Source organism: Silene latifolia, chromosome 4 (genome assembly GCF_048544455.1).
Source record: "Silene latifolia isolate original U9 population chromosome 4, ASM4854445v1, whole genome shotgun sequence".
Lineage (NCBI taxonomy): Eukaryota > Viridiplantae > Streptophyta > Magnoliopsida > Caryophyllales > Caryophyllaceae > Silene > Silene latifolia.
Window position 1 is genome coordinate 85627283 of NC_133529.1, and position 20086 is coordinate 85647368.

Below are 20086 nucleotides of genomic sequence, written 5' to 3' on the forward strand. Positions count from 1 at the left end.
TACTCTTTTCTTTTTGATAAGGTATGTATGGTTACGGGGACGTAACCTTGTTTCTTTTAGGGGGGTAGGAGATGATCGCGAAGAGTTTTATACCCTTTTTGTATGTTGTGTCGGTATGTTTGTCGGGATGAGTTGGGTTAGTAACATGTTTTATGTTGAGTTTTGTTTTGGTTGTTGAGTCGAAAGTATTGTGGAAGTACCTTTGTTTAGTAGTGGTTTGAACTTCGGGGACAAAGTTCTTTTTAAGGAGGGAAGACTGTAATACTTCGTATTTATGAGTCTCTTGGTACTCTATCGAGTAGGCCTTACTCTGTCGAGTAAGGGTGAGTTGCGTTTTAAAATAGTTTCTGACCTGTTGGGAACTCGATCGAGTAACTAGGATACTCGATCGAGTAAGGGGGTACTCGATCGAGTATCTTAGATACTCGATCGAGTAGCCGGTTTACGGGGAGTTTTTCTCGGGTTTTGTTAATTATGTGATTAAGATATATAACCTTTTCTGTCATCATTCTAAACACTTTTTCAAAACCTAATTTACTGTCAAAGAGAGAAAGCAAGTACGTTCATCATCTTAATCGCATTGTTAGCAAACCTCGGAGTTTGGAAGGTCGGTTTTCATCATTTGTTATACCGTTGAGATCCTTGCGTCGAGGGTAAGATCTATGTACCCTTTTTATTGTCTTTCCTTTATGTTGGTTAAACCCTAATCTAGGGATTTGGGGGTTTTTGAGTAGTTTGTGATTTGGTAGCATTTGTATGTTGTATGATAGGAGGAGGTTTCGTAGAAGAAGCTTTTTGATCTTGTAGAGACCGTCGATAGTTGTGCTTTCGGTAGGATTTCCTACTCGTATTAGTCCCATAATGGGATGATTGTTGATGTGTTGTGGTTGATTGAATAATATAGTAATTGTATTGTGACGGTTTGTTGATTGTGATTGTTTGTCTATGGTTCTCGAGGCGTGTCCTCTACCTGAGTGGGGGGTCACTTGTGGGAGTGGCTTCACGCCCTAGTTTCGCCCTTCGTGGAACCCGCCACGGAAGGGGATGTGCACATTAATGGACAGGGTTGTCGCTCATTATGAGGAGCGGGGATTTGGTGGGTACGGCTGCGGTCCCCCACCGGCAGGGCTGGTCTAGTGGACAGTCGGGGATTGAGATTGTTGGAATTGGTGTGGTTGTGTGTGTGTGACGGTTAAGCTGTCTGTTTATCTTATTGTTGATATATATTGAGTTGTGTGATTAGTACTGACCCCGGTTGTTGTTTTGTAAACCTGCGGTGATCCATTCGGGGATGGTGAGAAGTAATTGAGCGAGCAGGTTTGAGTTAATCGGGATAGTCGGGATGTGCCACCGTCGACGATAGAAGTCTTCATTTGTAGTTTTATTAGTTTTATAACATTTCAGTTAATTCACTAGACAGTTGGTTTGAGAACTTGTACCCGTATTTTGGGATTTGGTTTCAGTTGTACTTTTCACTAAAGTTATATTATTTAAAGTTGTTTCGTTATTGTCTTATGAATATCATGCCTCGGGTAACCGAGATGGTAGCATTCTTATACCTGAGTGGTCCTGGTAAGGCACTTGGAGTATGGGGGTGTTACAACTGCTTATATAAACAGGTCGCATACTCTGTTTTAGGCTGTGTGACGGGTCAATATGGAATCGTGTCTCAGGAGTCCACGCTATTATGTTACTAATATTTTCATGATTTTTGGAAAGCTTCCTCATGATGAGCTCCTATTTCTACATACATTTGGCATCATTTGGAGCTCATTTGGTAGCATTTGGTAACGGTTTTAGGCAATTCTAGCGTTATTTGACCAATTCCGAGTGCTTTATCATTTATCAAGGTTTTCTAGTGAAGAATGAAGTGCCAAGTGACCATGAGAAGCATCAAAGGAAGGGTGAAGAACAAACATTGAAGAAAAATCATGAGGAAGCTTTCCAAAGATCAAGCAAGGAACGATTTGGAAACGCACTCCAGCAGCTTTCTCTCACGGTGCGAGTTTCCTACTTCCATTTCTCGCACCGTGCGAGTTTTGTGGGTTCTATTCCGTTTTGTATTACTGGCTTCTCCCATCTTAAGCCCATGGATATTAGGTTATATTAGACTATATATAGTATGTTTTCCTCTAGGTTAAGACATCTTATGCTTACTTTAATTAATCAAGTTGTAATTTTGGAAATTATTCATCTTTTGCCTGGGTTTAGATCTACTATGGAGAACTAATCTCCTCATATTAATCCGACTCAAAGGTGTAATCTTTGGTTGTAAGACTCCTTAATCTTTCCTTAATTTTCATTATCATTGTTAATCCTTTGTGTTTATTTATTGAATTTTGGTAACCTAGTTTAAATTGAGTAATTAAGTGTGATTTACTTGTTGCTTAATTAATCAAGTTCCTTAATTTATTGTTGGTGGTATTATTAAGTGTGATTTCCTTCTAATATCATCTTTGCAACACCTTGTTATTTTGCTAATGAATGTGATTTCTTCTTGGCTTAATTAGCAAGTAAATGATTAACTTGTAATTAGGCATTAATCGTGTTTTCATTGTGTCTAATTACCCTTATTGAATCTCTAATGCTTTCATCTTCTTATTAATTTAACCAATGTATGTGATTTCAACTTTTTTTTTGGTGAAGGGTAAGTATATATTAAATAAAAGAATCGAGTACAAGAGTATGAGTTTCAACTGTTACAAACTAACCAGAATTGAACAAAAATCAAATAAGCGCCTTAGACATATTATCTATCCAATCCTTGTCATATTGCTTGAGAGGACTCTTATTCCTTAGCTCAAACCTCAACTTGATATCCTTGCAAATATGATTCACAAGCACCCAGGGAGCAATAATATGAGAGTAAAGACGAGCATGATTCCTAGCATTCCATATGGCATAAGTAAGACCTACGAAACAAGCACCAGTGAAAATCCTTTGTAAACCACTTCGACCCCTTCCTAGTGAATACCACTTGACCATATTATCTGCAGGGAATATCATCTGAAGTTTATCCTGCAGAAGACCAACACATTTCTTGCTATACACACAGTTATAAAATAAATGGGCATGACTTTCATCCTCCAGACCACAGATGAAACAGGTTGTGATAGATCCCAGTCCCATTCTCGCCATTCTATCTAGAGTGAGGAGCTTGTAGTGCTGGCTGACCCAGAAAATGAATGAATGCTTTGGGACATTCAAGTTGTTCCAACAAAGGAATCTCCAAGGAACCTTGACAGTCTGAGTTCTGAGCCAATGATAACCAGCTGCAACAGAATATGGAGAAGTCTGGTTTTGCCATAAATCATTAGTGTACCCTTACTTAAAGATTTCCTTAACATGAATAATCTTTTTCCAAGACCAGCTGCAATCTGATGGTGTAGTATAGTCCCTCCAGTCAGTACCTTTCTTATAGACATGATTGACCCACTTAACCCATACATGATCTTTCTTTGTAGCAAGCCAAGAAGTATACTTACCTATGAGAGCTTTATTCCAATGACTGGCATTCTGCAAGCCTAATCCACCCTCTTCCATGGGAGAACAGCATGTACCCCAACTGACATTAGGAGATCTTAGATAAGCATCCTTGCCCCCCCAAAGAAAATTCCTACAAATGGAATCCACCTTCTTCATTATCCCAGTAGGAATGAGGAATATAGAAGCGCAGTAAGAATGCATTGTAGCTAGGACTGATTTCACAAGCACTAATCTGCCAGCAAAAGAAAGATGTCTTGCCCCCAGGGATTTTATTCTGCTCACAATTCTCTCAATGAGTTTCTGTCCTTCATACTTAGTGATTTTCTTATAGGAGATAGGGGCCCTTAAGATATTTAAAAGGAAGTTTTCCAGTTTTGAAACCAGAAATCTTTATAATATCTTCCATAATCTCATTCTTTACCCCATTGAAGTAAATATCAGTTTTATCTCTATTTAAGCATAGCCCATAAGATGAAGAAAAAGTGGAGAAAGCCTTTAACAACCACATAATGGACTCCACATTTTCTTTTCAGAACATATAAAGATCATCCGCAAATAAAAGATGGTTGAGCTTTATATGCCCACACATAGGATGGAACCTAAAAGTCTCCTGCTGAGTCACAATATGAAGAATCCTAGACAGGTATTCCATACAAAGAATGAAAAGTAAGGGAGACAAAGGATCTCCCTGCCTTAGACCCCTCTTACCATGAAAAAAACCAAAGGAATTGCCATTGACATTAAGAGAATAAGAGGGGGAAGTCACACAAGCCATGACCAGTTTAATGAAAGAATTAGGAAATTTCAAAGCTTTTAGCATTTGATGAATGAAATTCCACTCAACTGTGTCATAGGCTTTTCTAAGGTCAATCTTAATAAGGCATCTAGGGGAGGCAGCTTTCCTATTGTAAAGCCTCACTAAGTCCTGGCATATCAACACATTTTCCACTATATTTCTACCTTTAACAAACCCTCCCTGGCTACAACTGATAATATAAGGAAGAACCTCTCCAAGTCTAGTGCAAAGAATTTTTGTGATGCACTTGTAAAGGATATTACAGCAGGCAATAGGTCTATATTCAAGTACACTGGTAGGATTTTTAACATTAGGAATAAGAGTTAAAGTGGTAGTGTTTACCTGCTTCAATAACTCACCAGTAGCAAAAAAATCCAAAACTGCTCCAGTAATATCTCTACCAATAACATCCCAAGAGTCTCTATAAAATTGGCAATTGAAACCATCAGGCCCAGGTGACTTAGTGGCAGGAATAGCAAAGATACAATTTTTAACTTCATCAGGTTGAACAGGCTTCAATAAGATATTAATATGGTGATCAGTGATAAGGGGGCCAGCTTTAACAGTGGGAGTGTGAACAGGGGCAGTAGGAGCATTAGTACCCAATAAATCAATGTAATAATCAAGGAAAGCATGCTCAATATTCTGAGGAGAGATATGAAGCAGACCCTCCTTGTCATGGATTTGCAGAATCTTATTGTGCATCTGTCTAGCCTTAATCTGATTGTGAAAATACCTGGTATTGTCATCACCTTCACACACCCAAGCAACCTTTGCTTTCTGACTAAGGAAAGAAAAATGAGCTTTAACAAGAGCTCTATACTCATCAGAAGCAACAGATTCAGATTCTAAAATAACAGGATTAGTAAGATTATTATGCATTTGAATATGCAGGTCAGTAAGTCTAATTTTAGCAATCTCCACTGCTTTCTCCACATCAGAAAATCTGTTCCTATTAAGTTGTTTCAAGGGAAACTTAAGGCTCCTTTGTTTAGTGACCACTTGAAACATCCAAGATCCAGTAACCTTTTTTCCCCAATGATGTTTAACTGTCTCCTTGAAATGGGCATCCTGACCCCACATATTAAAGTACCTGAAATGGGGTCTATGTTGTCTAACCACTCTCCTATAGCAAATGCAAGGGTTATGGTCAAACAAACCTTCAGGCAAGAAATAAGAATAAGAGTCAGGGTAAAGGTTAAGCCATTCAGAATTAACCAAAAATCTGTCTAATCTAGAAAAAACTCTAGAGGAAGGGTCATGTTTGTTGTTCCAAGTAAAGTAGGCACCCTGACTCTGCAAGTCCATCATCTCACAATAAGATACACAATCCTTAAAATGCACAATTTCATTCCAAAGAACAGGCCTCCCAATCCTTTCATTAAAGTCCAAAAGATTGTTAAAATCTCAACACATGCTCCAAGGTCCATTCCAATTATCCTTGAGTCCCTTAAGAACATCCCATAATAGTAATCTCTCCCCATCATCATTGGAACCATAAATAACAGAGAAAACAAACTCATTCCCTGAAGCAATTTCTACCACTCTTGCAGTAATTTGTTGATCAAACATACTTATCACATTAACATTGAAAATATGATCCAACCAAATAAGCCATATCCTACCCCCAGGATGATACTGAATATTGCTCACTCATCTCCATTGCTGACCAAAAGAAGACAAAATACCAGTACAATCAAGGGTCTTTATTTTAGTCTCTACTAAACCATATAAGCCTACATTATTCTGATGCAAAAATCTTTTTATTTCAAGCTGCTTAGAAAGTTTATTCATACCCCTCACATTCCAACTACCAATGTTATCCATCTAAATTAGTATCAGGTGTGATACTCAGTCCCCCATTCCCATGCCCCTTAGGGCTAACAACTTCAGCATATGTAGGAGACCCAGGAGGCCTCACAAGATTAGAAGTTTGAAGTTCTTGCCTTACCATAGAGGAGACAGCAGTAATTGGAGACACAGGTTGACCATCCTGCCTAGATATTTCTCCAGAAGCTCCTGGAGTGGTCACCACATGAGTTACTGTAGTGCCACCAGAAGGAGCTTCAGCAGCCACAAGAGCTTCTTTAGCAGGGATTACAGTAGGTTTCTTCACTGGCCTCCATTCCTGAAGAATTTTTGGTGGAAGCTGAGTAGTAACCTGTTTCTTATAGGCATCAGTGATGTGTCCTATACCCTTACATGAAGCACACACATCAGGTTTCCACTCATACTCCACCAGCACACTGATGTCATTACCTTTTTCATCCTTAAAAAAAGATTTTATCTGGAAATTCTTTGCCCACTTCAACCTCTATCATAATCCTGGCATACCCAAGTCCGGTTTTTTCCATTGCTGCAGCATCACATCTCATGAATTTTCCTAAGAGAGTTGAAATTTTCTCCAGACTAGAAGCACCCCAAAATTTCAGAGGTAATCCACAAAGCCTCACCCAAATAGGGACAGATTTAACCTTTTCCTTAGCCAAGCTACACTCCTCAGTCCAAGGTTTAACAATAAGGGGTTTATAGTTAAACAAAGGGAAACCCTGTTGCAGAACTAAGTTTTTGCATTCCAAGGTAGGGAAATGTACGAAAAAAGCCCCATTAGGCAGAAATGAAATCTTATCATATTTGTATTTGCCCCATAAGCGATTAATAAAACCAGATAGATGTTCCCATAGAGGGTTACCCCCCAAAACATAACAGACCACTGCAGAAGACCAGTATTAAATCTCAGGTTGGACATCATCTAGTGTTAGTTGAAGTATATTAGACGGGTAGATGTCTTTAGGAGATGAGGAAGGAGACCGTGACTTACCAGAAACCGTAGTCCAACCTTCGCCATCATCATCTTCATTCTCCGACTCAGTCTGAGCATCCTCCACTATATCACTAAGATTAATCACTGGAATACCCATAATTTCACCCATAGTTCGTTTTGTTCTTGCCTCCTCAGATTGCGGAACCTCCACTGTTGTCGCAGAATCAGTAGTCGGAATCACCACTGTTGTCTCAGACTCAGTAGTCGAGGCCGCCATTGTTTCCTCAGAATTTGGTACCGTTGAAGACGAGGAAACTACAGAAGTATCCATATCCAAGTGTAGATCAGAGCAATTACCAAAAGAAAGACGAGTTTTTGCTTTAGATTTCTTAGGTTTAGGAGGATTTTTTGTGATTTTTTTCCTTGCCATTTGCAGGAAGATCCCAAAATCGCCTAAACCCTAGAGCATTTTCTCCAACATCTTATGTGATTTCTACTTGGTAGGATTGATAAGTTGGGTTATTTGATTAAGTGTGATTTCCTTGTCATTTAACCATTATTAAGGAGATTCAGGAGAATAATCTCCAGAATAAGGTTATAATATTTAATCAAATGATTGATTTTGTGGTTTTACAAATCAAAGTGTCTCACTTTATTGAGTCGGATTAAGTCTTCCTTAAACTTGATAAATTTCCATCCTAAAACTTGTTTGATTGATTACTTGTTGTTCACTCTTGCTTGAATTTCCTTTTGTCTTTGAAAACAAACCAAACCCCCCCTCCCTTTTATTTAAATATTTGTTGTTAATTTATCACAATTATTCTAGTGGCTCTTTTGATTACAGCATTGCAAAACCCCCCTTCTCTTGGGTTCGATCCCATTGCTTGCTACTTTACTAGTTTATAATTAGTACGTATTGTGGTATAAAAATTGTTAATTTGGCCGTCTTTTATTGCGACATTTTAGGCGTGCCAGTGGTCGACTAGGAGGTTATTGGGGCGAGATTAGGGGTGAGTTTTATGGTGTTTACGGGTTGTTTAGAGGTTGATATAGTGGCTGGGCAGAGAGGTTACGTTACCCAGTTTTAGTACCGTTACGGCAAATGTTTGCGATCATTGTACGAGTGTTATAGGGCAAGTCGGATTAGAGTTTTAGACCATGTCCTGGTATGGGTGTGAGGAGTATATGAGTACTCGTCAAGTTTGTCATCGTACTCGCATTAAACCGACATGGTATAAAGAACCAAGGATGATTATGAATTATGATTAATATGTTTACAAATGTAAATAAATGAGAAAAATGCTAAATAAAAGAAAAGGGTGTTAAAATACCCATTAAAATTTAATTAACCAAATAATGTCACCGAGTCACGGATTAAACCATCATGGTATAAGGAACCAAGGGTGATTATGATTTATGGTTAAACTATTTGTTATAAAAATGAATTAAAATGGTAAATAAAAGAAAAGAATTTCCTTTAAAATGTAATTAACCAATTAATATCACCGAGTCACGGATTAAACCGTCATGGTATATGGAACATAGGGTGTTTATACTTTATGGCTAAAAAGTTTGTCCTAAAAATGATTTGAAACATTTGAAATGGTAAAAACCGATTACAAATAAGAAATGAAATATAGAGGAAAGACGAGAACAAACACGTTTGAGTCTGACCCGAGAACCCACAAGAGGCGCGAGCCTCTTTGCATAGCAAAGGGCTTCTATCTCGGGCCAAAACTCGGTTTTGGCTCGTCTAACCTATATTTGAAACGTGTTATGCATTATTCATGCATGTAAACTCATAAAAACAGTAAAGACATGAAATAAATGAGATATTAACACCCTCAAACTTACGTGTATTGATGTTTGCGACGTAGACGACTGTAGAGACGGTTTTCTCATTGTGACTACTCGCGATCAAAGAAGTTTAAAAGAGTGCCTTAAAAAGGATTTTGTTTTCTCAATATGTTTTTTTTTTTTTTTTTATGAAATTTAAGTAATTCATTCAAAGAAAACAAAAGTAACCATACAATGCATTTGGGTCAGTCCATTATTCTAATGGGCTTCATCAAATCGCATAAACAAAACAAAGAAAACCGACACCGGTCCCCGACCGATCCTACAACAAGACCATATTCTTATCTGAATCTCAACAACAAAATCAAATCGTCTTCTGCTTCTCACATGAACCCTAGGGAAATAGGATTCCTGTCTTCCCCAAAAAATTTCATGATCTCATCCCTGTCGATGTCAATCTTCCTTTGAATAAAGCTAGAGAACCAAGTTTTCATGTCCTTAAGGATGTCACCCGCAAGATTAGTAGGTCTGAGTACTTGAGCCTCGTGTTTGCAAAGATTTATCTGTCGCCAAATACAATAGATCATCGCACTGATGATTACATCGAGTTGAAAATATGTTAATTAAAACATGTTGATTGATGAATTGAGTCGGTCAAATGGGTCGGTCGAATGCACTGCGACGGTACCAAACAAAATGTGTAAGGCTTGTGTTTATGATCGGTAGGTCGTAAACACGTGTCGATTTCGTGACTTAGGAAGTCGGGTCTAGAAGTTTAAGGGAGAAGGAGGGGGCGGACTCTCACGTAAGGATTATGGTGTGTGATGGTGGGTATTTATAGAGAAATGTGGGATGGTAGGTCGGTTGAGTTTGCTTAGAGGCTAAGCAGACACCCTAAGGAGGCGCGACCTACCTTGTGATACAAATGGGTGTATTGTCCCTTTCAATTTGGACGCGGCCTTTGCTCCATCCATTGTTTGGTTTGTGGTATTGAAATGAGATGTCGTGTAATAATATGGGCATCTAAAAAGATGATTTTGGGTAATACTTGGGGTGGTAATTTGTGTGCTTGACTCGGGTTTGACCCGTGTGAGTCGGGATTTGAATTTGGAGTCGGTTTTTGGCCCGGTGTCGGTTTTGACTCTAATTAGGGTCATTTGAATACAAATGGCATGATAAAAACATTCATGGCATTATTTTTGACATTCGGGATTTGGGTTGACTCGGGTTGACTCAGGTTGACTCGAGTTGCGGGTTTCTGAGTCGATTTTGGGTCTGAAGACGGTTTTAACTCTAAATAGTGTTATTATAATGCAAATGAAGTTAGAAAACCATTTCTGAAATCTTTTTTCATATCCGAGTAGTGCATTAAACCGTCTCATGTATAGCCAATCCACGCACGTATATCAAAAACACGTTACAGTCCGATCATCATCGGGTGGTTTTTGGAAGGTGTAGATACTGGGTATCTACAGAGCCCCCATTTTGACTGAGGCTTGGACAGGCCGAAAGTCAAAGTATAGCCTCCAGGCCAATCGAATATTATAACCTGAAGACCATTGCGACGTCGAGGCGACTCAAAAGGGTTTGAGACGAGGACCTGCCATCGGGAAGGGCAACGTAAGGCGACTCGAGGATTCGAGTCAAGGACCTGCGTTCGGGAACAGTTTAGAGTCTGTCGAATTCTGGTTCGGGTCGTTTAAAGTCCATTAGACTACGTATAAAGGCTCGCCAACCATAAGAAGGAGTCATACCTGAGGCATCTTCGGGATACACCCTTGAATCTTTTGCGCGCAAAGGCTCGCCAGCCGGTGCTGAAGGTGCGTTTTAAGGCTCGCCAACCATGTTAAAGGTGGTGCATTTTGAGGCTCGCCAGCCATAGAAAGGAGTCATACCTGAGGCATCTTCGGGATATGTCCTTGAATTGCTTCTTGTGTGCGTGCAAAGGCTCCCCAGCTATGTTGAAGATATGTTTTGAGGCTCGCCAGCCATGTTAAAGGTGCGTCTTGAGGTTCACCGGCCATGTTGAATGTGATGCGTTTCGAGGCTCGCCAGCCATAGACGGTCGAATGATCGATTGTGGGAAACAGCCTGGAATATCGGGCTTATTTCAAGATATTGTTTGGTAATGACTTCCAACCAGGTTGACGTTGATTGGTTCGGCTAGGGAGCAACGAACTCCAACTTGTTGGGGCTCCTAAATGAACTCCATAGGGATAAATTATCTGAGCAAGGCTCTCTGGAAAACCAATTAGTGAGATTGCTGCATCGGGATCATAACCGATGTTGTGGGGATCTTTGAAAGACATGTGTGACTTCCATTTGAAAATCGACACTTGCTGGGGAGTTAGAACCTTCTCGGGACTCGCCGGGGATATGAGTTGTTTCTCGTTGGAAGGCAGCGTAGACCATGTAATCGACGCACTTAAAGCCTTTGGACGTGACAGGTCGGCGTTTGTTGGGAAGAACCTAATACTTAGTTTTAGCGCGTTTGTCTTCCCAAGATTACCTGCATGGTTAGTGACCACACAAATCCGCGGTCGCATAGACAAGCACATAGGCATGCAAGCATATAAACACATAAGCACATAAGCATGTAAGCAATTAGCATAGAAGCACATAAGCATGTGAGCGATTTGCATACAAGCCCATAAGCATGTGAGCGATTAGCATATAAGCAACTAGGATGTAATATCTCACACGAAGGGAGATAGAAGCTTTAAAAATTTGTGAGATTTGATACTGAGTCTTGCTGGTGGCAGACTCGAAATTTGATTAATAGAAGACACGTGACCGTTGCGACAATGACTCACACGGACGCATACTGACAGACTGACAAACATACGGTCGTGAACGTGATATTGACTTAGTATCGACACAGCATGAGGGTGACTCTGACGAACGTTGCTTACGTGTGTGCAACTCCTTAGCCAAAAGAGGGTGACAACGCGCATCAGATCATCGGAGTAGAAGATCCGCTCGGCTGGGGAATAAGAATTGATTATCTTCTCCAGACGTCTTAGCCTCTGTTTTCTTGTTTGAGATCTTTCTCGAGGTATGATGATACGGAGAGCGGAACCAAGACCTTGTCATCGTCCGAACCGAGCACTAGGCTAAAGGTGGTTTATTTTGGACTGTGGTTGAGACTCAGAAGATGTTTGAGGATAAAGGACGGGTGGCGTCTTGAGAGAGAAGCCCCTAGAGTGAGAAGATGGGAATTTGGCAAAACAAGGAATGGGCAACGTCTTAAGGAAGAAGCCCCCAGTAAGAGGTATAAGATTAATTTTAGCAGCTGGGTGGGCTGCTTTTGAGGATTGATGTTGATGGTTGAGATTCAAAGGGATATGCGGTTGCGTCCTTGTTGGAAAACTGCCTACGTATTCGCGTGTTTGCGAAATCAAAGCAGATCGTAGTTCTGAGCTGGTTATTGAGGATTGAAAATTGGGAAGGTTGTGAAAGGGATGTGCGGTTGTGTCCTTGTTGGGGGACTGCCTACGTATTCGCGTGTCTGCGAAATCAAACCAGATCATAGTTCTAATGTGTGCAATGGGTTGCGAATTGAAGGTGTGAAAATTGAATGTGTGTGGGGGGTGTGGTTGTGCCCTTGTAATAGGACTGCCAACGTATTCACGTGATGTGAAATCAAACCAGATCGTAGTTCAGGATGTGTGCCTAAGCGAGTTGTTAGGACCTTAAGGTGTGAGGGTCACGACGGTAAATTCCATTTGGTGACTCGTCTGAATGTGTGCCTAAGCGAGTTGTTAGGACCTTAAAGTGTGAGGGTCACCACGGTAAACTCCGTTTGGTGACTCGAGAAATTGACTTGAGATAATTCCATTTTGATCATGAATCGAAGAGGTGTAATTTGTGAAAATGTTCCTTATCATGTGAGCACACTAAAGAGTGGACCCTAAGGGTAGACTAGGTATGTCCCGTTCTCGGTAGCAAAGCATTCGAGTACACTGTATCTGGGTCAGGGTGAAAATGGCTTCGACATTATGGAATGTGGATCTTGGCAATAATGGGTTTGTTTGGCAGATAAAAATCTGGAGTTGAGGGTCACGACGGTGATTTCCGTTTGGTGACTCGAAAGTTGATTGGAGAGAAATACCTCTTGATCATGAATCAAAGAGGCATAGCTTGTGAAAATGTTTCTTGTTGTGTGAGCACACTAAAAAGTAGACCCTAAGAAAGCAATGTTTTTTTTAAGACTCTGAATCTGAGTCAAGGTGAAAATGGCTTCGGCATTTTGGAATGTGAATCTTGGTAAAAAAAGGTTTGCTTGACAGATAAAAATCTGGAATTTGTATTTTGTTGTGTTTAGGCCGGTGGGTTACGGCTTGTAATGTGGTGCGGAATGGGGTCTCCGGCTTGATGTGGCCTGAGCACGAAATGGTTGGTAAATAATGTTGGATCATATTCCCATGTCTGGACCTTAAAGGTTAAGGTGTGATATTACGAGCTTGAGGGGAATTCTGAGAAGCCTGGATAGTTCTCCCTATAACAGTCTCTAGAAGGATTTCAGGGTGAAGTGATGCTGGTTATGATCTTGAGGGGAATCCCCAGGATCCTAGATGGGTCTCTCTGCAACAGTCTGTAGAAGGACTTAGGGGTGAAGCTGTGTTGGTTATGATCTTGAGGAAAATCACCAGGATCCTAAATAGGTCTCCTTGTAACAGTCTCTAGAAGGACTTAGGGGTGAAGCAGTTTTGGTTGAGGTTTTAGTGTTTGGTGTGTTGGACTTGTCGGTCCGGGATTTGGTGTGTTGGACTAGTTGGTCCTGGGCTTTGGACTTGTTGGTCCTGGACTGTGTATTTTGGACTCACTTGTCCAGGATTTTGTGTGTTGGATGCTTTCTTTGGATTTTGGCCTTTTTGAGAAAAGGGTTTCAATCTTGTTTTGTTTTGATTTTGGCTTGGGTCTTGGCCTTGACGTTGGGTGAGTAGCCTTTGGCTTTGGCTTTGACTTTGGTTTTTGCTTTGACTTTGACTTTGGCTTTGGCCTTGAGTGAATTACTTTTGGCTTTGGTTTTTGCTTTGGCCTTAAGCTTTAGCTTTGGGTGAATGGATATTGGCTTGGGCCTTTGATTTTGGCCTTTCGCTTTGGCTTCGAGTGAATGGCTATTGGCTTGGGCCTTTGATTTTTGGCCTTTCGCTTTGGCTTTGGGTGAAAGGATAGTAGCTTGGGCCTTTGATTTTGGCCTTTCGCTTTGGCTTTTGGTGCATGGCTATTGGCTTAGGCCTTTGATTTTGGCCTTGGCTCTGGTTTTGCTTTGGCTTTGGTTTTTCATTTATTGGTTCTTTACCGTTCTTCGTTCGAGGCAGGTAAAGGTGCAGACGGGGATGTACCCGTTGGTGAGAGGTTGATATTTGGTGATGGGATATTTTTGTGGGGAATGGGATTGCCTTCCGTCATTGACCATGAACAAGGAGAGGTTCTGGTTAGTTATCTAGGTTCGTCGTAGGATCCCTATGATTGAGAGCTCGTTCTAGATCGGGTGTTAATGAAAGGTTTCTATTGCCAGACATAGAATAGGTAAAGAAAATGGACACGGAGTTTCGAGTCCTTTGCTTACTCGGTACGAAACGTCACTCGAGTGTAGTCATATTGAATTGGAACACGTTGTTTGTTTTAAATCAATTCTCGTTGTCAACGGGAAATGGTAAAGGGAAGAATATATGATAGTTGGAAATTGTGCTTTTATTTAGATAAATAAGAGGTTAGCACAAACTTGATGAATACATGTGACTCATGGGGACAACCCCTAGTTGACACTTAGGAATAAAAGGAGAGACACTAGGATAGATATGAGAAAGCCTAAGACCCGGGCTCGGACTCGGACTCAATCGTAGATACGGACTCCTAATCATCACTTTCCTCCTCGAAGGTCTCTTTCGCAGCATCCAGCGGCTTGAATGTCTGGTTTTGAGCATTGACCCACTTGAGCACTTCACTCTCGTTGTTGGGAATGATATGAGGACAATAGTCGATGAAGCTTTCATCTCCTTGCAAAATGAGATGTTCATGAGGGTTGCTTTCATCACTTGGTTGGCCTAGGGATGAAGCTATCAGTTCATGGTTGTCGATCATATTTTGAATAACATGTTTTAGTTTGAAGCATGTTTCAGTATCATGACCTTTTCCTTGATGATATTGGCAATAGGCACGGCCGTCCCAAAAACGAGTTTTCCTGCATTCAGACGGGTCCTGAGTGGGCCCGATTGGTTGTAGCTTCCGTTCAGTCATGAGCTTTTGAAGAGTTGCGGCATAAATTATGTTGAGACTGGTGAATGTCCTTTGAGAACGTTCAACCTTGATGTTTGACTTGAGACAACCAGGAGGTTTGTCTTGACTAAGAGGTGCGACTATGATTTTGCCAGCTTCAATCATATCTTGAATGGCATGCTTGAGTTTGAAGCAGGCTTCGCTGTCATGGCCCTTGCCTCGATGGTATTGGCAATATGCATTACCATCCCAGAATTGGGCTCTTTTGTGTTCGGGTTTGTCTGGAGTCGGACCAATGGGTTGGAGCATTCCTTCTGAAGCAAGTATCTCAAGAGCGGTGCCATATGTTATTCCCAGATCTGTGAATACCCTTTGATGTTTTCCCATGGTTCCAACATTGGTGTGTTTGGGGATGTTTTTGTGAGTTTTGTTTTTGTCAATCCTGAGCGGAAACAGGATTTGGTTGTTGTCAATGGGAAGTTTTTTGGATGTTGCTTGATACTTTGAATGGGATTTTGGTGAGGTGATTTTTTTGTTGGTAGGTTTGTGGATGTGGGAACCAACGGATGACTCTTCATTTTCACCAGTTGTTGGTTGGTGAACCAAGGGTTGGTTTTGTCGTTGGCAAGTAGTCGGCTTTCAAGGAGCTTAACCCTCTGTTCAATATCAGAAGAGGGAAAATTCTCGGTTATCATTTTGTCCTCAAATTGGGAGAGACGAGTGCTCAAGTTTTCCACGGTAGTCAGGAGTCGAAGGACCATGTTGTGGGTTTCAGCAGAAGTCATGGCGGATAAAGGTTGATCAGCTTCTTGAGTTTCTTATTGACAATTTATGGCACCCAAGGGATTCGTGTTTGACATAACGATAGGCGTTATAACTTGTCTTAGCAAGCGATTGCACAAACAAAGGCAAGTACGACACATATTTACAAAAGGCAGTTTTGTTGTGAAGACGCGACGGTGTGACTAGGTTATGAGTTTGTTAAAGATCGTGAATGACCTCTTCTGTTTGAACTCTTGGTGCACGACTTGAATTTAGAATCTAGTGTCGACTTTGGCATAATGATGCCTAGACAGACGACTTCTGACGGGATTTGGAAGCTTGTTGCTGGCGTGACGCCGTTGGAAAAGGCATGTACCCAAACTTGACCTTTGACCCGTAATGTAGGGGGGAAGACGGGTTTAATACCCGAGAGGTTTTGACTCTGCCAACGCCACTGAAGATATCTCGATAATTATGCGACACAATCTAGACCAGAGGGTAGGTACTAACTTCGGCGGAGACTTGACGTTATCTAGTCGACTTGACTTGAAATCGACTCGAGGCTGAATCGGAATGGTGGACTGAAATTCTCGAAAATAGAAATTTTCAAAAAGATTCATTTGTTGTTTTATGGACGGCTTCCGAAGAGTAGGGATCTTCAAAAAGTCGGCCAGTTGAAAGGGTTGTCTTAGGTTTGTTTTCAAAAGATGGTTTGAGTTGAAATTGCGGCGGCTCAAAAAACAATGTGTTGTTTCCGAAGTTGGTTGTTGAAATTCCGAATCACGGATCTAAAAATCGTATTTGGAATTGTCATCACAATGGCCATGAAAACGGTTAAAATTGTTTCCAAAGGATTTAAAATTGGGTTGAAAATTTGAAAACGGTTAAATTTGTTTTCAAAGATTGAGTTTTGATTTCAAATTTGAAAACAGTTAAATTCGTTTTCAAAGATTCGATTTTGAATTTGAAATTTGAAAACGGTTAAAGTTGTTTTCAAATGATTGATTTTGAATTAAAATTTGAAAACGGTTAAATTTGTTTTCAAATGATTTGAAATCGGATTTGAAATTTGAAAACGGTTAAATTTATGTTTAAATGATTTGAAATTGGATTTGAAATTTGAAAACGGTTACATTGGTTTTCAAAGATTTGATATTGAATTGAAATTTGAAAACGGGTAAATTTGTTTTCAATGATTGGAAATTATGAGGATGGAATTCGTCATTACGACGGGTTAGAAAACCGATTTAACCTTTGAAAGACGGTATGCAAATCGAAAAGTATGAGAATTGAAATCGTCATTACGACGGCTTAGAAAAGCCAAATTTGATTTCGAAAATGAGATTCGAAAATTTGAAAGTTGCACGGGTTGAAATCGTCATTACGACGGTTTTTAAAAAAAAAAACATTTTTGTTTGGAAACTGATTTCGAATTTTGAAAAATCGAGGGTAGAATTCGTCATTACGACGGCATAAAAGGGTGCTTTGAGGATGCAACGGTCGGCGAGAGACCGAAGTTTGAAATAGCCATTATGACGACGTAAAACGGTATTTTGAAATGGTTTGTGAAAACGAAGGTTTGAAATCGTCATTACAACGGCATGAAAAGGTGCATTTGAAACGGTTATAAAAACCGGGTTTTAAAATGGCCGTTATAATGGCAAAAAACGTTGTGCAACGGTCGGCAAAAGACCGAGGTTTGAAATGGTTGTGAAAAACCGGCTTTGAAAATCGTCATTACGACGGCCTAAAAAGGTGTGCAACGGTCGGCGAAAGACCGAGGTTTGAAACGGCCATTATAACGGCGCGAAATGTGTTTTTGAAACGGTTGTAGAAAACCGGTTTTCAATGTCATCATTATGACTGCATAAAAAAGGGTTTGCAACGATCGGCGAAAGACTGAGGTTTGAAATGGCCATTATAACGGCGCGAAAGGGTGTTTTTGAAAGTTTGAAATGACACGGAAGGACTTATGATCACAAATCACATACGCACTCACAGTTCATTATATTATGCATAATGCTGACACGAGTTTTGGCCTAATAAGGGTGGTTACACACCAAGCGATCAAACCCCGATTTTCGAGCGGGATACCAATCAAAACAAAATGTGTAACGAGTGTGCCCTAGTGTCGTGCTCGAAGGAAATGAAAGCCCTTCGACGAAACAGAAATGTGTAACATCAACGGTATGTTTGACTCAATAGGCATTCGAAATACGGGGATGAGAAAACTCACGCCGACGGGACGAGCCAATTGGTCGAAAAGGGTTAGGTTGTGGGCCCGGACAAGGAACCCGACTTATGACCGTAATATCAATTAATGCACTTTAACCACGACCTCGTTCGAGTTTCACCTCTAAGGATCACAAAGACACAAGTCTCCTAGTTTTCCCCAGCGGAGTCGCCAATCTGTGGACATGGGCCACAGGCCGGTCTGTGGATTTGGGCCACCTACCGATCTGCGGTCACGGGCCACCTGCACGCCAAGCCAATCTGTGGACATGCAGCGGTCTTTAAAAGCCACGCTCGGCGGCGTAAATTTTTTTTCGACCGGATCGCTTTAGATCGGTCGGTTTCGTCTCGGTAAAAGTCTCAAAACGATGCAGAGATGTTTGGAGTCGCCACCAAGCATTTGCGGGATGCTTGGAACCCGTTCGAATCCACTTTATACCTAGGTCAATCAAGGCAAAAAGCGGTGCTTGACATAGGTACTAAAGATAAGGACTCGTCCCCCTTTTAGCATTCTATGCCTAAAATGACTCTCGTGCGCCATGGATAAGGCCATCCACTATCCAAAGGTTCTGAGTAAGGGGTGAGGGTACGTATTGGGAAGCCCTTTGATCGGACACTCAATCTCACCCGCGTTAGCAGCCTCTACTGATCGATCGTGGTTGTTTAAGTGCAAAAGTTCATAAAACGGTTTAAATGCATGAATGCGCATCCAAAAGTTTAACCTAACATGTGAAAGTTTTCTAAGTCGGTTTTTTAATCCAAATACCATAAGAATGATGTCGAGTTGGATTTAGATTGATTTGCATGTGAAAACGGAAATTAAACATCCATTCACCAAATTTGGATTATGATGCTTAACACGATCCATTGTTTTGAAAAAGGGTGTCAAATGACAAAGTGTAAAAACACGTAAACTTGTCAATCTGATCCGTCATGTATTCGGATTAACCGTAATCGGGATCGTCCTATACAAATGCTAAAACGAAACAGAATAGTGCCAAGCAGCCTCGTTAAGGCGCGAGCCTATTGGCGAGAGAAGGGCTCTGCCCAGGTTTTTAAATAAGAAAGCATACGGCCTCTTGGGGCGCGAGCCATGTGCCGCCCCAAGGGGCGTCTCCTGGTTGTTAAAAAGGTTGTTTAAAACCATTTTTCGCGATTAATGATTTGCAAGTATGATTTGCATGACTCGGAATAATTACTATTATGTTAGTAATATTCGTTGTCGGATTTGCATGTTTGAAAAGCATAGTTTACAAATAAAAATGTAAAATGTTTGATTTGAACTAATTATGTTAAGTTCATTTCTTTGTAATTAGTCAAGTTTGTCATCGTACTCGCATTAAACCGACATGGTATAAAGAACCAAGGATGATTATGAATTATGATTAATATGTTTACAAATGTAAATAAATGAGAAAAATGCTAAATAAAAGAAAAGGGTGTTAAAATACCCATTAAAATGTAATTAACCAAATAATGTCACCGAGTCACGGATTAAACCATCATGGTATAAGGAACCAAGGGTGATTATGATTTATGGTTAAACTATTTGTCATAAAAATGAATTAAAATGGTAAATAAAAGAAAATAATTTCCTTTAAAATGTAATTAACCAATTGATATCACCGAGTCACGGATTAAACCGTCATGGTATATGGAACGAAGGGTGTTTATAGTTTATGGCTAAAAAGGTTGTCCTAAAAATGATTTGAAACATTTGAAATGGTAAAAACCGATTACAAATAAGAAATGAAATAAAGAGGAAAGACGAGAACAAACACGTTTGAGTCTGACCCGAGAACCCACAAGAGGCGCGAGCCTCTTTGCATAGCAAAGGGCTTCTGTCTCGGGCCAAAACTCGGTTTTGGCTCGTCTACCCTATATTTGAATCGTGTTATGCATTACTCATCCATGTAAACTCATAAAAACAGTAAAGACATGAAATAAATGAGATATTTACACCCTCAAACTTACGTGTATTGATGTTTGCGACGTAGACGACTTTAGAGACGGTTTTCTCGTTG

The 20086-nt window shown here is 40.5% G+C and overlaps 1 protein-coding gene across 1 annotated transcript; it reads right to left on the minus strand.

Annotated features, from left to right (window-relative positions):
* Nucleotides 1–2727: 2727 nt before the first annotated feature.
* On the minus strand, nt 2728–3687 carry LOC141651717 (uncharacterized). The gene is made up of 2 exons (XM_074459418.1): nt 3411–3687; nt 2728–3272 (listed from the first exon to the last, which is right to left on the minus strand). Exons 1-2 carry the CDS (start codon nt 3685–3687, stop codon nt 2728–2730), a joined length of 822 nt encoding a protein of 273 aa, XP_074315519.1.
* Between the last annotated feature and the right edge of the window lie 16399 nt (nt 3688–20086).